The sequence below is a fragment of the Anastrepha obliqua genome, chromosome 5 (genome assembly GCF_027943255.1).
Source record: "Anastrepha obliqua isolate idAnaObli1 chromosome 5, idAnaObli1_1.0, whole genome shotgun sequence".
In the NCBI taxonomy this organism is placed as follows: Eukaryota; Metazoa; Arthropoda; class Insecta; order Diptera; family Tephritidae; genus Anastrepha; species Anastrepha obliqua.
Window position 1 is genome coordinate 116,756,172 of NC_072896.1, and position 14,861 is coordinate 116,771,032.

Genomic DNA, 14,861 nt, shown 5'->3' on the forward strand with positions numbered 1-14,861 from the left:
AAACGCTTGCTATTTCTGAAACATAGCAAGGCTCTTAACCGCAGTTAAGTTATTAATGGAAACAGGCTATTACTTTATAAAAAATTACTTTAAGTCAGCTTTTTTGTAACTGTTTGGCTGACTTCCAAAAATATTTAATAAGTATATAAATAATAATAAATATTTCCAACACGGCTTGTTTTCAAACGAATCGATATACATCCCACGAGCATCTCAACGGCGTTAGCCTGACATGTTAATATTATTTCATGTAACAAATTCAGAAATAACATTTTGAGCAACTGAGAGCTATAAATCATATGCCAACGATAGAGGACTTGTCTACACGTCAAAATAAGTTACTGTATACATACATACGTGTAAAATATGTGCATGTGTATTCAGGCAAGTAAGTGGGTATCTATAACTGGGTAATATATTTCTGTGCATGTACGAGTAAATTCAAGAATACTAACTTTTTGTAAACGCAATGCACTAGTTACTCAACTTTGATGTTAGCTGGAGGTAGTTATAATAATTTTCTTCATATACACATTTGTATCTTTCCGAAATTACAAAACGAAGGTTTCATTAAGTTCAATTGGGATAAAAATCTGTGACTGATCCAATAGGCGGAATTTCCCATTACTAGCTCCTAATCCTCAAAATTCTTTTACGCTCTAACACAGGAATATTAAGAATTTTCAATTAAAATCTCTTGAGAACTCAGTTTTCCAATATCAATACCTGCATAATTTCTCACTTTGGGAGTCAAATATTTTAGCTTAATTTTTTAATCTTTCTGTCTGCCAATTTCCCTTTTTTGTATCTTTTTGTCTACGTTAAGCGCTTTTAAATGCTACTGAAATCAAATTACCGAGTGCTCACAAATCACCCAACAATCGACCTGAATAGCCAACAACTGCGAAGAAAATTAAAGCAACGCCAGTGAAATAAATCTCCTTGGAATGGTTCGGGGGTAGTTAAGTACCTCGTAAGTCCATACAATTTGCGGCGTTACCAGTTAAAACGCTGACCAAATTGTTGTCCCTTAGTTTATCATACACACAGAACTACTCTCGCACGTTAAACGGATTTTGTATGGCTGGTTGGCTTGCTGACTAACTCTTCGCAGTTTCAGCGCAGTCATTGCCAACTCTGCTGCCGTAGCGTGAATTGCGCTTTGGCTAATATGAGAGACTAACGTTTTATTTGTTAATTGACACCGAAGCGGGGTTGCATTAAATGGAACACAGAAAGTGGCTAATGCTCCTATGTATTGTAAGTGTATGTTAATGGTTGTTGCTGGTTATGTCATCTGATTATGTGGGTTGATATTAGTCAGCAGCTGTTAATTGTGTGAGCAGGGGAATTTTCTGTTTGTGTAATGGAATACATTTTTTATTATGCTTGTAGTGGGGAATAAGTGAGTAAAAGTACGAACATTTTAAAGTTTAGGCTTTAATATACAGTGCGTTCGAGAACTATAGCATAAGAACTTCTTGAAGAGTTTTCCTTCTTATTTAATTTTAATAATTATTATATAATTAATAATTATAATTAGCTTATGAAAATAAAGTGCGCATTTCAAATGGTGTGTGTGTGAAATGTCACCTTGACAAGGAGGATAAACTTTTAATTGTTTGATCGATGATTTACGAGATATCGATCACTACAGCCATCTATCGAGATAATAATTGATTTTTCCCCAAGCTAATATAAAGAATTGCACGTGAAATGATATCATAGAAGCTGAAAATTATATTGATAACCAGGTGATGAAAATAAGTTTTGCGATCACTTTACTAACAGCTGATTTTTCGCGAAATATCTGAAAACTACCTGTAGCCCACTGAACAAGAAGATTGCAAATTTTCTATTTATTTTTTGTTTCTTAACTGAAAACACCGGGCAATTTCATTTTCTCCACTTTACTGCAAATCTTCGCCAAATGGCCTTCTTTCCAACCACAAAATAAAAGTGTAACAAAACGCTCGCAGTGCTCAAAAGTTTATGTCTCGTATAATTTCCGTTACTCAAACAAGGCCATCAGGTAACCACGGTGCACAAAAAACAAAAATACAACCATTTGTGGACCCACACATACACACACGTAAATGGACCCATGATGCGCAGCCCTTTGTAAATGAACCATTATTGCTAACTGGCGCATTCACACATACACACACATGTGTGCATATGGCATGTGCATGAGCTCGTTTTTCTTCCTGTCTCTAATTCTGAGCTGAGACGTTGACAATGCCTTGTGTCTTCGCCTTTTGTGTATCTTCTAGTTCACCTTCTTTTCAACACACAAAAGCGGTTGATAACGACCGAGCGACCGACAATGAGCGTCACATGAGCACTTGTGCATTATACATATATATGTACTGCTACTATGTAGCACGTAGGTGTGTACATAAGTGGATGCAAGTTCCTTAATAGAGGTGACAGTTTTGACACCAAGTGTGTTTACCTCTACAAGGAAAACCAGTAGAACAAAAAAATAACCTACATTTAGATGCACTTGCTGGCACATTGTTGTTGCCACGAAACACTTGTCGCCAAGTTGGCAACTTAAAACAAACAATCTATGCGATTGTATTTGTGTGTGTGTAGTTTAGTAAAAGATGCATTTAGATATACAACAATACAGATATTATTTTAAGTTTACGTCGAAAATAGAAAATGCGTTCGCTCACACTGCTCGCCTTTGTATATGATTTATCACTTTCTAATTAACTTCGTTGGCTTTTTTGCCCTTAAAGCAATTCAAAAATTATTTATGATTTTATGAAGAAAAAAAATCACAACCAAAAATCTAAACAAGTCAACATAACCAAGGCCTTTGCTGAAATTTAACCTGATCTATTCAGCAAAGTCATTGGAAATTGGACCTCCCTCAAAATTGGATCCATGCTTCCATACGAACCCGTGACGTACATTTGAACGATTTCATGCTCTATAATGGCAAGCAAGAGTTCTTTCAAATAAAAATCGAATTTCATTAATACGAGTACCTGGACTTTAAATTGACGCAGTTAGCAGTGGGCGAACTTACTTACTTAGATGGCACTACGATCATATATCGGTCTTGGCCGAATCTAAAACATTGCGCCATCTAGCTCAGTTCGCTGCTTGCTGGCGCCAGTTGGTGACGCCTAGTGCTACCAGGTTATGACTCACTTGATCTCCCTAGCGTAGCTTAGGTCTTCCTCCTCCCCGTCGTCCACCAGTCGGTTTACTCTCAAAGTACTGCCGTGGCGAAGCACTTTCGTTCATCCTCGAGAAGTGGCCACGCCAGCGCAGCCGCTGTATTTTAATACGCTTCACTCTGTCCACCTAGCCGGTATAGCTCATACAGTTGGCTGTTTGACAGAATACGGAACTCATTTTTGCCTACGTGAAAAAGACCAAAGATTTTTGGAAGAATTTTTCTCTCGAATGCTACCAGTTGTCGTCTTCGTTCAAGCTTCTGCGTCATATAAAATGACGGGGATGATTAGGCTTTTATACAGCTTTGATTTCATTTTTTGAGAGAGGGCGCTACTTCTCCATTGCTTATTGAGCCTAAAGTCACCTGTTGGCAGGAGTTATTCTTCGTTTAATCTTCAGGCTGACGTCATTTTGGTTGTTAATACTGGTACCTATACAAAAAAAGTCCGTCACCACTTTTGTAATAGATAGAGCAAAAGTGGTTCAACTCAGCAGCTCGAATATTTTTTCCAGTAGGCGATTTAAGAAAAGCAGGAAAGAGAATCGCCTTCTGAAACGTCGCTTGGTATCGAACTGCGCTGGGCGAACACCACTCCAAATACACTTCGGACATTGAGTTGGTCAAACACAGTTAAAGAAGCATCTCGCGCCAACCCACTTGAACTATTCAACAATTATTTGGTTCTTAACCGGACACTGTCCGATAGAAAACCAACTAGGTCCTTGCTTTGCCTTGACCGAATAGTTTGTTGCTTGACTATCATTTGGTAGTATCCGGTTTAAAAACCCGCTGTGAGCACGAAACACCAAAATGATATTACTTTTTTTCTAATGGCGGTCGCTCCTTGGCAGCAAGATTCCCATTATTTTTCTACCATAGAAAGTTCTTCATAAAAACTATCTATCAAGCGACGTAAAACTGTAGGTTCCTCCATTTGTGGAACAACATCAAGACGCGCATCATAAATTGGAGAAGGAGCTCGACCAAACAACCAGTAAGGGATGTTCTTGTAGATACAACTACTTGTATGTATTTGGAGGAAAACAGGGTTGAATTGCTTCAGCTCTTAGCAGATCTTCGACTCACCTTTATCCTTTCGTGAAGATAAGATTCTCGGCACTTTGACTTCCACTCTAACTGTACCACTAAGATTTATCAGTAGTGGGTATCTGTCGACTGTGGATTTTTCCTATTTCCGATTTCGGAAGGCAACAAACCCGATTCCGATAAAGCGCGTGAAGAGACGCTCAATTCTCGCCTGTTAGGGGTACAATTACAGAATGAGGTCGTTAAGTGTCTAGAAATGGATCGATTGCATAAAGCTGAAGAAGATTTGAGTATAAAACAACGCTTAGAAATGCATACTTCGCTTCGTGAAGCGGACACACCGATTCGAGAAAAATCACAACTAAGCTGTCTAAGAAGGAGAAAAAGAAACAAAAGTAATTGATGCGGACAAGGATGCTGATGAATCCGAGTTGCGTATGGATAAGCAGAAATTGAAAAGGAAAAAGAAGAAATTTCTCTTAAAAATCAAAACAGACTGAGATGTATTTCGGGGCGTCGGATAGGGTCTTGCAAGCGTCCTTTGATAATTCTAAGTCAAAACAAAACCAAAAAAAAAAACCAAAAGAAAAACAAAAACCAAAAAAAAAAAACAAAGAAAATTGAAAAGTGTTCATCGTGCGCTTTGGGACCCGAATTTTAGGCTGCGTCAATAAGCAAAATTGGGATATTTGCGCTGAAGAGCAACCCGAAACCATTCAAGAATTGCCACCGTTTGATTTGGCCTTTGGGCTAGTGGAATTAACGGATCATATTTCTTCAAAAATGAGGCTGGCGCCAATGTAACAGTAAAAGGCGAGCGCTATCGCGCCCTGATTCTCGAGTTTTTGACGCCAGAAATTGAAGTCCGTGATCACCACAACATTTAGTTCCAAAAAGATGGCGCTACTTGCCATATAACCATACATCCCGTGACAAATGGAACAATGGGTTTACTGCGTCGTTTGCTGTCGTGTCAGTGAGCAATTTATCTCTCATCTCGGACCAGCGGATTGGCCGCCAAGATCGTGTGATATCACACTTTTGGATTTTTTCTTTTAAACCAGCTTCGATTGAGGGATTGGAGCCAACATTACTAAAGTTATTCACGAGATACCGGCTGAGTCATTCAAAACTTGGTGTTTACGGATGGCCGAATTACGCCGCAGTTGCGGTCAACATTTGAAAAGAATTATCTTTAAAAATAAGTATCGTGAATGGTTCTACAGAAACATAATAAAGATTGCCCATAAAGATTGCATTGAATACGCTCAACATTTGTAGTGTAGTAGAAACTATGAAGAGAAGGTTGCAGAGGTTATATTCACAAACACTCACTTCAGAATTTTTAGTGAACCTAAGCTAAGACTTGCAATTCTCGATTGAGGCTTTGTTTGGCTTTTCATTGGGGAAGAATTTTTACGTAGCGGGTCCGAAAGCCAGCGCACAACCAGATATTCTGGGTTGATTCGCCTTCTCACATTAGCTCGCTCTCAAACGGATGTTCGGAAACTATCAGAAGGATGCTTAGGCGAAGCCCGGAAGTTGTGAGTTGCTTGGAACGTATGCAGAATAATAGTCCTAGCCCCTCCTAAGTGAATAGCAATCAGGTACTTTCTTCACTTATGTGGACTTCTGCACACGGAACCATCCTCCGTATAACGCATAAGCTTAGACGATGACAACATTCGATGAGGTGTCCCTTGAAGTGTTTGAGAGAAAGATACTGCGTAAGATTTTTGAGCCTTTGTACGTTGGTGGTCGCGAGTATCGCAGGCGATGCAACCATGATGCGGTACCAACTGGTGGTAGCAGAGGAAGAGAAGGGCCTTCTCTGTGTTGGAAAGATCAGGTGAAGAAATACTTGGCTTCACTTGGTATTTCCAACTGGCGCATGTTAGCACACGAAAGATATTTTGTTAAAAAAAAAATAAGAAGCTAAGACTTGAAAAATCTGGCGATTCACAATTGCTGGTTCCAATTATCTCACGAACGCTCGCGTAACATTGATCTTTCGAAAGATTATAGGGTCGTATTAGAAGAACTACCTAAATAAATCTTCTTTTAGAAAATGAAAAATCTGCGCTATGCATCAAATATTTACTAAACAAGTATTTCTTTAGCTATAAGGAATCTCGCTCCTTTTTCCTTAATCCAATTGCATTATAACTTTACTTTCCTTGACTTTGTGTTTATTTCGCTACTTACTACAATTCCCTTTCTCTTTCCAGAAAATGTTTATTTAGAGATGGCAAAAATTACACGACGTGCCGTTGCCTCGTCGTCGTCGTCATCATCGCTGTCGTCGGTAACATCAGCATCATCAGACACTACAAGGTCATCAACAGCAACGAGTTCTTCCACTTCAAAGGCTTCCAAATCAACTGCTACAGCAAGCGCAACAATAAAAACAACAACGAATGCCAATAATATTATCGATGATGGTAAGCCAGCACGTTTGGCCGCAGCGGATATGTCGGACAAACTGGCCATGCCACTCACTGCATTTACTGATCCTCCTCCACTTCGCAACAACGGCAATGCATCCAAGAAACGGTTTGTGGCAAACGAGAATAACGGCTTACCCGCCACGAATACAACGACTGAGTAAATGCAATAATTTTGTGTTATTTTTGTGGTATTTGTACGTTTACCTTTTTGTTTTTTCATATGTGCGGATGCAGTACCGAATCCCTATACGACGGTACAAACGGACGGCAAATATTATTCACGGGGACTGGCCGATACAATAAAAGTGTGATTGAGCGGAGAATAGAGCAAGAAGAATTCTATGCTACCTACGACGTGATGACTGGTGTACGTATTGCCGCGACGCTTAGCGGGTTTTTCGGCTTAATGGTATTCCTTATAGTTTGGAAGAGTCGCAGCAGTTCCAATGAAACGATGAAAGTTCTAAAGGTGAGTTCAATGTTTGTTTCAATCAGTCTCATTTACCAACCAATTATGTTTTATATTTCTTTTCATTAATATTTCCAATCAGTCATGCAAATTATGTATTTATCTTCACTGGATTGGTCCTTTTTTTAATGTTGTTATTGTAGCAGAAAAACAATTTATTGGGTATTTGGCCGAGCTCCTTGATGTTGTTCCACAAATCGAGGAGCCTACAGATTTTAACCGATTCCGACGACCATCGTAGCCGAATGGGTTGGTGCGTGACTATCATAAGTTATTTCTGTCATGAAAAAACTCCTGTAGCATTACTTCGCTTAATTTGACTCATCCAACCTAATGCCAAGTAAATGCGCAGACTGCAGAGCAAAGCGGTGTTAGATGGTTGGCGTATCCCCTAGCTGGGCAGATATCTGCAATGTCGATGCCTAGCCTAGCCTAGCCCTTTAGGGTGTCAGTCAACCGCTCCATCTGGATCGAATTAGAACAAAAGCAAACTTTGTAACTCGCTGCTTAGTACTAATCGATCAGGTATTGACGCAGATGAACCCACCTCGCGATGCATGTTTTTCATTGCATTCAGGTATGTTTCGGGGCTCAGTGGGTTGTGAAGTGCTGCTCAATCTCGCATCCCAATTGTTTAAGCTGACACCTTACATTCCACAATAATTTTGACTGCTGTTTAGGTAGAATTTAGGACAGTGTGTCCTGTGTGTCACGAGCTAAACGGATGGAAACATCGTGTGCTACTTCACTTCTTCTTCCCCTTCTTCTTGATTGACGCGGTATCCGCTTACGCGACTTTCGCCGAGATTAGCAAAGCACGCCAGTCGTTTCTTTCTCGTGCTAACCAGCGTCAGTTGAACGCACCAAGTGAAGCCAAATTCTTCTCTGCCTGATCTTGCCAACGCAGAGGAGTTCTTCCTCTACAGCTGGTTCTGCATCGAATACTTTCAGACGCTCCGGTTTTTATCCATTCGGACAAGTTGGATTTTTATTCGCTGAACTATGTTTTTGTCATTGTAAAGCTCATACAGCTCATTGCTTCATCGCCTACGTTACTCGCCGTCACCAACGCGCAAGGGTCCAAAAATCTTCCGCAGAACCTTTCTCTCAAACACTCCAAGGGACGCTTCAGCGAATGTTGTCATCGTCCAAGCTTCTGTACCATACGTTAGGACGGACTTGATGAGAGCCACTTCTGCCTCAATATAGTAGAGCTGTTGTGAAGAGATAAGAAAACACTCAGTACCGCTACAAAAGTGGCATTTTGGCACGTCCTTTCACGATCTTATCCCTAAAATAAATTTCAATATTTTTGAATATTTTTCTATCACACAATCTACTGCTCTTCGGAAAAACTCCTTTGCGGCGGCCGCCGTAACTGAATGAGTTGGTACGTGACTACCATTCGGAATTCAGAGAGAACGTAGGTTGGATTTCGGTGAAAGACCAAAATGAAGAAAAAGTTTTTTGTAATAGCGGTCGCCCCTCGGCAGGCAATGGCGAACCTCTGAGTGTATTTCTGCCATGAAAAAGCTCCTCATAAAAAAATCTGCCGTTCGAAGTCGGCTTGAAACTGTAGGTCCCTCCATTTGTGGAACAACATCAAGACGCACAGCCCAAACAGGAGGAGCAGCTCGTCCAAGCCCCCAAAAAAGGGTGTACGCGCCAATTATATGTAGATATATATGTTTATCTGCTCTATTTTGAAAGTCTGTTTCCGCTGTCTGTCCGCTACTGTTATCTGTTTAACTATTTTGTATTATATTAAGCTCAATGTGAGCTTTTTTCATTTGCTCCATTTCTTCTCTCTCGTTCATCATTTTCTGATATCCCGACACATTTTTCACACCATTCTTTTAACTATTCTTTCGAAAGAATATTCTGAAGCATGTGTTCGTGTTCGTCGTTTTAGGATCCCAAAATGGCTGCTGTCGCCGCCGTTTGTATGCAAGAGGAGGAGGAGCGTGAAATACAAGAGGCCATGGTCGCAACCGGCATGTCGATATATCCGGATGAATATGATGCTATCGTCTATCGACGACAACGAATGTTATCTTTGGGCAATGTTAGCGCACCACCTATGCTAAATAGAGGATATCGCTTCTCTTCAGTGGGTAAGTTTGTTACTCATAAATGGTGTTTGACATTGAAGACTAATTCGAACAAGATATTCCTGCTTATGAAACTACAGGTGGTGGTGGCTACAGCAGCTTGCTGGAGCCACCTCGACGATTTTCCTATTCGGCAACATCTGGTGTCGGCAGCTTTACGGGAGGACGCCGAAAAAGTGGCTCCGAGTCATCGCGTATTTTGAGTAACTATCCGATGGGTAGCAGTTTTGGCAACGACGATTACTTTATTGAGACAGAGGATGAATTGGAATGCACCGATTATCCACGTAGTGGGACACATCTAGACGAACTGCCAGACATGCCACAACGCACCGATTCAACGAAGAGTAAACGTGGGTTCCTGGAAGTACCGCCTACAGTAAGTGTCGCGTTTCAATATGCTCTCATTAAATTAATACTCTTAATTTTCAACTAAAGGGTCAAGATTCGCGGCGTAGCAGTGCAATGACATGCTGCAGTACTGAAAGTTCATACTTGGAGCGACGCTGTTCGGCATTTACCCTAGGGCTTGGTAATTTACCGCCGACACTTCAACGAAAGCTATCTTCAGCCTCACGTGCATCGAGTACTGACAATTGGGACTACTACTATCCGGACATACAGGTCATACAGCCAACACCGAAGCCTTCACCTTGCCCCTCGGAACGTAGCCTTTATGAGCAGCTGCAGGCGCATGCGAATATCACTTCGACCTCGAGCGTAAAAGTGTCCGGCAAAGGTGCGCAAGCGCCGCAAGCAAAAACACCCGTGGCCACCATAACTACCCACAGCAAGACTGGCACTACAAATACTGTAGTCACTGGTGATACGAAGGTGGCTAATAACCAGATCGATGCACAGAAGTTTGTGCGCAAGCACAGCATAGCTTACTACGATCCGGAAAGCGCACAGGCCGGACGCAAGCAAGAAATCCACTCGATCAGTGCCGATACGGTGGATATATATCCTTACAATCAGACGCTTTTCGAAAACAGCAATTTGATTGGTTTCGCTGATGCTGCTAGTGCTGTCGTTGGATCGACGTTCAAGCCGCCACTGCAGTCTGCGCCACCAACAAGCGGCCACTACGGGTTTCATTACTCCGACTCGCCTACAGAGGATTCCCGTGGCAGTTTGCGCGGTAAAGTTGCGGTGGTCGAACTGCAACGCCTCACCTACCCCACTGAGCAGATGACGCCGCCATCTATACAAGAGCACAATAACAACAACTTTCCGTATTCTAGTTCCGCCGCCGCCATAGCAGCTGCTGCCTCTGCGGCAGTTGTCACCGCCACTACGGCCAACTCCAGCAGCATCAGCATCGACAGTACGCCCATTAGCTTGGATAAATTGAATGGCAGTGGCAGTCTGGGCACCATATCAGCGAAAGCACTTTTCAATGTAGAAAGACGCGCGCCACTTGCCTCGCTTAGTTCCTTTAAAATCTCGTCACTAGAGTACCAAGACTCAGAAGCGCGCTCAGTTGACGAGGACTCCGTGTTCCTGGATAGTGTGGCCGACACTGATGAGGATATACAGCAGTTTAGCAGTGACAGCGAAGAGGTTAGCTTCGGTGAACACGATCCTACTAGTATGCGCGAGAATGTAGCGCTTGTTGCACCGCAAAGTGGCGGTAATGGCAGTACTGTTGAAGCGTCCGCAATTGTGCACACCGGACCTCAACCACTCAGGTATCCCATCGAAAAACGCTACAGTCTGGGTGCCGGATTCAATGCTGGTCTCGGTGGTACGAAACTATCGCGCGCGCGACGTCCCCTACTTCAACGTCATCGCACAATTAGCGTTTCGTCAAGCGATCGTGTCGGTCTGATCGGACATCAGCTGAAAGAGTTTCACTATACCGGCAGTGGTAGCCAAACACCAACCACTATTGCGGAATCAGTGCCACTCGAGACGCATTTTGGATCAGTTATTTGTACCAGTAATTCACCAACACATCCACGACGTGCGCAACTGCTGCAACAGTATAGCGATCCACAAAGCCTGCCGACTACCACAACAACTACAGCCACCACGACAACAGACGATTACACCTGCTCTACTTTGAATACAGAACTTTGTGGTGGCGCTGGTGGGCAAGGACCTAGTGGTAGTGGCAGTGGTGGTGGCGGCAGTGGCGGCGGAGGTGGCTCCGCGACACTAACTCAAAACAGCAGTCTAAATACTGTAGTCAGTTTCGGTCGCTCAAGTCCCCTAACGGACATCAATCAAACGAGCTGTGGTCTTAGTTCTGCTAGTGCAAATGCTGCTTCCGCTGCTGCTGCTTCTGCTACTGATAATCAATGCTATTCCACAGAAACTCAAAAGGCTTCGAAAAATCAAACGAACAAAACACAACCACAACTGCCATGCTCCAGACTCTATGATGACCCTTGTGCCTCCTCAGTCTCGGACTCGATGATTATTACTTCGACAACGCGACAGCCAATTATTTGCATGCCATCATCGCTGAAAAACCTCATCTTACGCGGCAGCGCTACCGCTTCTGGGACCAGCTCAGATAAACTAATTGACTCCCCAAGCGTTTTGGTGAGCAAAAGTGCTACCAATTTGAGTTTACTGGACACTAAGGCGCATAGCGGAGAGGAGCGAACTTGCCGATCTGTTATGCTGGAACTGCCTCTAATAAAGTTACCTACCGATGAGAGTTCAGATAGTTCGACGGCATCGGAGGACATCGAACGGACGCATAGTAAAAGTGAGGAATCACGCGAACCCGGCTTGACGGGTACCAATCGGAAATGGTCAAAGGAAACACTGTTCTAGCTAGGATCCAAAGCACCACGTTTAATCTATAATATGGGTTGAACGTGTTTGGCTTGAGGGCAAAATACATACATACTATACATACATATGTCTCGAAATCAAATGCTCGAAGAATAATGTATGATACTACATAGTGGGTAAAGAAACGCAAAACTAGAGTGATATGAGCATAAGGGATGATAAGTAAGAAAAAGAATAGAAAGTGGATGGAACTGTACGACTGCCCGGCTAAGGAATTGCGTGCGTTGTTGTGACTCAAAGTTGGCACAAACACTTTTTACAGGAGCTTAGTATGATTAGATTCTCGTCACATTGAATAAGAAATGAAATACAGATTATAAAAACTGTAATTGCAATCTAAGAAATTAGCATAAAAATTAAATAAAAATATTTACATTTGTAAGTTGAAAACAAAAAATACAAACAATACAGAAACGGGTGAACTTAATAGCATTTCGTGAGCAGTTTATGCGATTCATATTGTTATTTGTATTTTATAGTAAATTACACCATATATACTTATCGAGTAAAGTATGCATGTATTGAGAAAAAGCAAAAATATACCTAGTAATTGATAAGCTTTAAAATTTACTTTACATTACGAAAAAAGGTGGCGTGTGGACGAGCATAACTCGGATGAGAAAATGGGGGATTCGCTGAATTTTATTTGGCCAAAAAAAAACGAAAAATAATCCGTATGTGCAACAAGCAAATGAGTAGCAAGCGCATAAAAAATTATGGCATTGGATAGGAATATCCATGGCAATTACGGGATTAAGCCTAAATGCGGCTCAAGAATGTTTAAATAAGAAATAAAAAGTCTGTATGAGTCTTAAAACGATCCAAAGATCACATTACGTTCTTTAAAATGTTCCACTATGAATAGGTACCTAGTACATATCTGCATATATATTAGATGAGGAAATAGAATGAGGAAGGATTAAACGAACCGCTGCTCATTTTCGGTTCAAAGATTGCGTACTGGTTTCCTGTAAAGATCTGGATATTCAAATGAAGTTCGCGAGTTACTACCACGTCTTAGCACATCTGCGTACTTCTATTTCGATGTATAAATAAACCAGTTTGGAGCAAATATATTACTTTACAGAAGTAGCAATCGCCGCAAACTTGAGCCAGATGGTCGTAAATTTAATCAAAAAGTAAATTAAAACTGCGTTTAACCTTTTAAATTTTTTTTTAATTGGCTTCTAAATCTATGCCATTGGCTTCAAAGTACTTCTCGCTCCTATAGTATTCCCCTATTTTCCTATACAATACATTTATGCCAACAGTTTCTAAAATCCCCTTCAAGTGTGCAGCAATTCCGTTTTTAGCTACTCAAGGGGATCGAAACGATATTTCCGGTATTTAAAACGGTAGTAGTTATTATTAGTTATTATTACACCCAAATCTGTTTTTACATTTATAAGGAACGTATCTACCTTATAAATGCGTGAAAGAAAAATCGTGTAAAGAATACTTGCGTTATCTGTACAGTAAATTTTTTAAATTTATAAATCGTGTAAGATGAAAAATCTAAAAATATTTTCCCAAAAAACCGTACGAAAGAAGTTATAATGAAATTCATATTAGATATGTATTTATTAAACAGAAACATTCTATTTTTATTCCAAACCAAAAAAATTTAATTAGTGTAAAGTGCAAATTAAAAAAGTCATAAGTATCAAACATAAAAGAATTCATTTTGAAATTAGGAAAAAAAATCAATTTTGCAACTATTCATCGCTACTTGAGAACAAGCGTGCAATTTTGTTATCATCAGTAGATATGTCAGATATAATGGGGTTAGGGGTAGTCAGAGGCCCGATGATTTTCTTTTATTTTATTTAACAAAAATAAAAACATAGCATAACAACCAGAGAGTTTTAGTTATTAGTCCCTAGATGTCGCTAGGAGTATTTTTAAACCTTCCCAAATGTCTTGTTTTTTTCGTCTGTCATCTGTCAACAATATTCAGTTCATTGTTTGTTACGTTTCATACAACAATGCATTTTTGTCGCTCTTAAAAATGTCGAATTTCGCGCCTTCAAACTACGATTTGCGGACATCGTGAAACCACTTATGAAATGCTGCTCTCCCGGTTCAAAAGAAAGACTTTTTTGCATCGAATCGTTACGGGTGATGAAAAATGGGTGTATTTCTCGAATCCCAAGCGTAAACAATCGTATCGTCCGCCCGGCCACTAGCTTCTGCCGCAGGTGAAACAGTTGACGGTGCACGCTACCAACGACAATTGGCCGATTTGAACAGCACTATACTATACACCGAAAACGCCCAGAATATGCCGATCGGCGTCGCAAAGTAATTTTTCTTGATGACAAGAGCGACCCGGGAATTGGGGAGACGTACGATTGGGAACCGCTGGTACATGCAGCTTACTCACCAGACTTGGCGCCTTCCGATTATCATTTGTTTGCATCGATGGGCCACGCACTTTCCGAGCAGCACTTCAATTCTCACGAAGAAGCCAAAAAATGGTTTGTTTGCAGCCAAAGACGGAAAATTTTTTTGGCGCGGCATCCCCAAAGAGAGAGATGGGAAAAATGTGTCACTAGCGATGGCTATTATTTTGAAGATTAAATTTGTAACCATTTTTTGTTAATAAACGTTTGAAATTGAAATAAGTCTCATTTCATAGGTATTGTATATACCTGGTAGCTGTTAAAAAAAAACGAAATTTTTGAAAAAAAAACCCTTCGCTCAGGCACGAGTTTTTTATGTTTTTCAAAAGCAGTATAAATTTTAATGAAATCATCTTCTTTTTCTTAATTAGCGCGATAGCC

At 40.9% G+C, this 14,861-nt stretch overlaps 1 protein-coding gene across 2 annotated transcripts; it reads left to right on the forward strand.

Annotated features, from left to right (window-relative positions):
- The first annotated feature begins 6,486 nt into the window (after positions 1-6,486).
- Positions 6,487-12,239, forward strand: LOC129249205 (mucin-5AC). Of its 2 annotated transcripts, none has more exons than XM_054888887.1 (5): positions 6,487-6,847; positions 6,925-7,159; positions 9,072-9,273; positions 9,327-9,649; positions 9,709-12,239. In XM_054888887.1, exons 1-5 carry the CDS (start codon positions 6,489-6,491, stop codon positions 12,055-12,057), a joined length of 3,468 nt encoding a protein of 1,155 aa, XP_054744862.1. In that variant the 5' UTR covers positions 6,487-6,488; the 3' UTR covers positions 12,058-12,239. The 2 variants fall into 2 exon arrangements, with proteins under 2 accessions (XP_054744862.1, XP_054744863.1); XM_054888888.1 differs by having other exon boundaries at positions 9,351-9,649.
- The last annotated feature ends 2,622 nt before the right edge of the window (positions 12,240-14,861 follow it).

Excerpts from the sequence above, each read along its gene's own strand:
- LOC129249205 (XM_054888887.1), top strand. The coding sequence starts at position 6,489 with ATGGCAAAAATTACACGACGTGCCGTTGCCTCGTCGTCGTCGTCATCA. Across the intron at positions 7,160-9,071 it reads AAACGATGAAAGTTCTAAAG|GATCCCAAAATGGCTGCTGT; the intron begins GTGAGTTCAATG and ends TCGTCGTTTTAG. Across the intron at positions 9,274-9,326 it reads ATATCGCTTCTCTTCAGTGG|ATATTCCTGCTTATGAAACT; the intron begins GTAAGTTTGTTA and ends AATTCGAACAAG.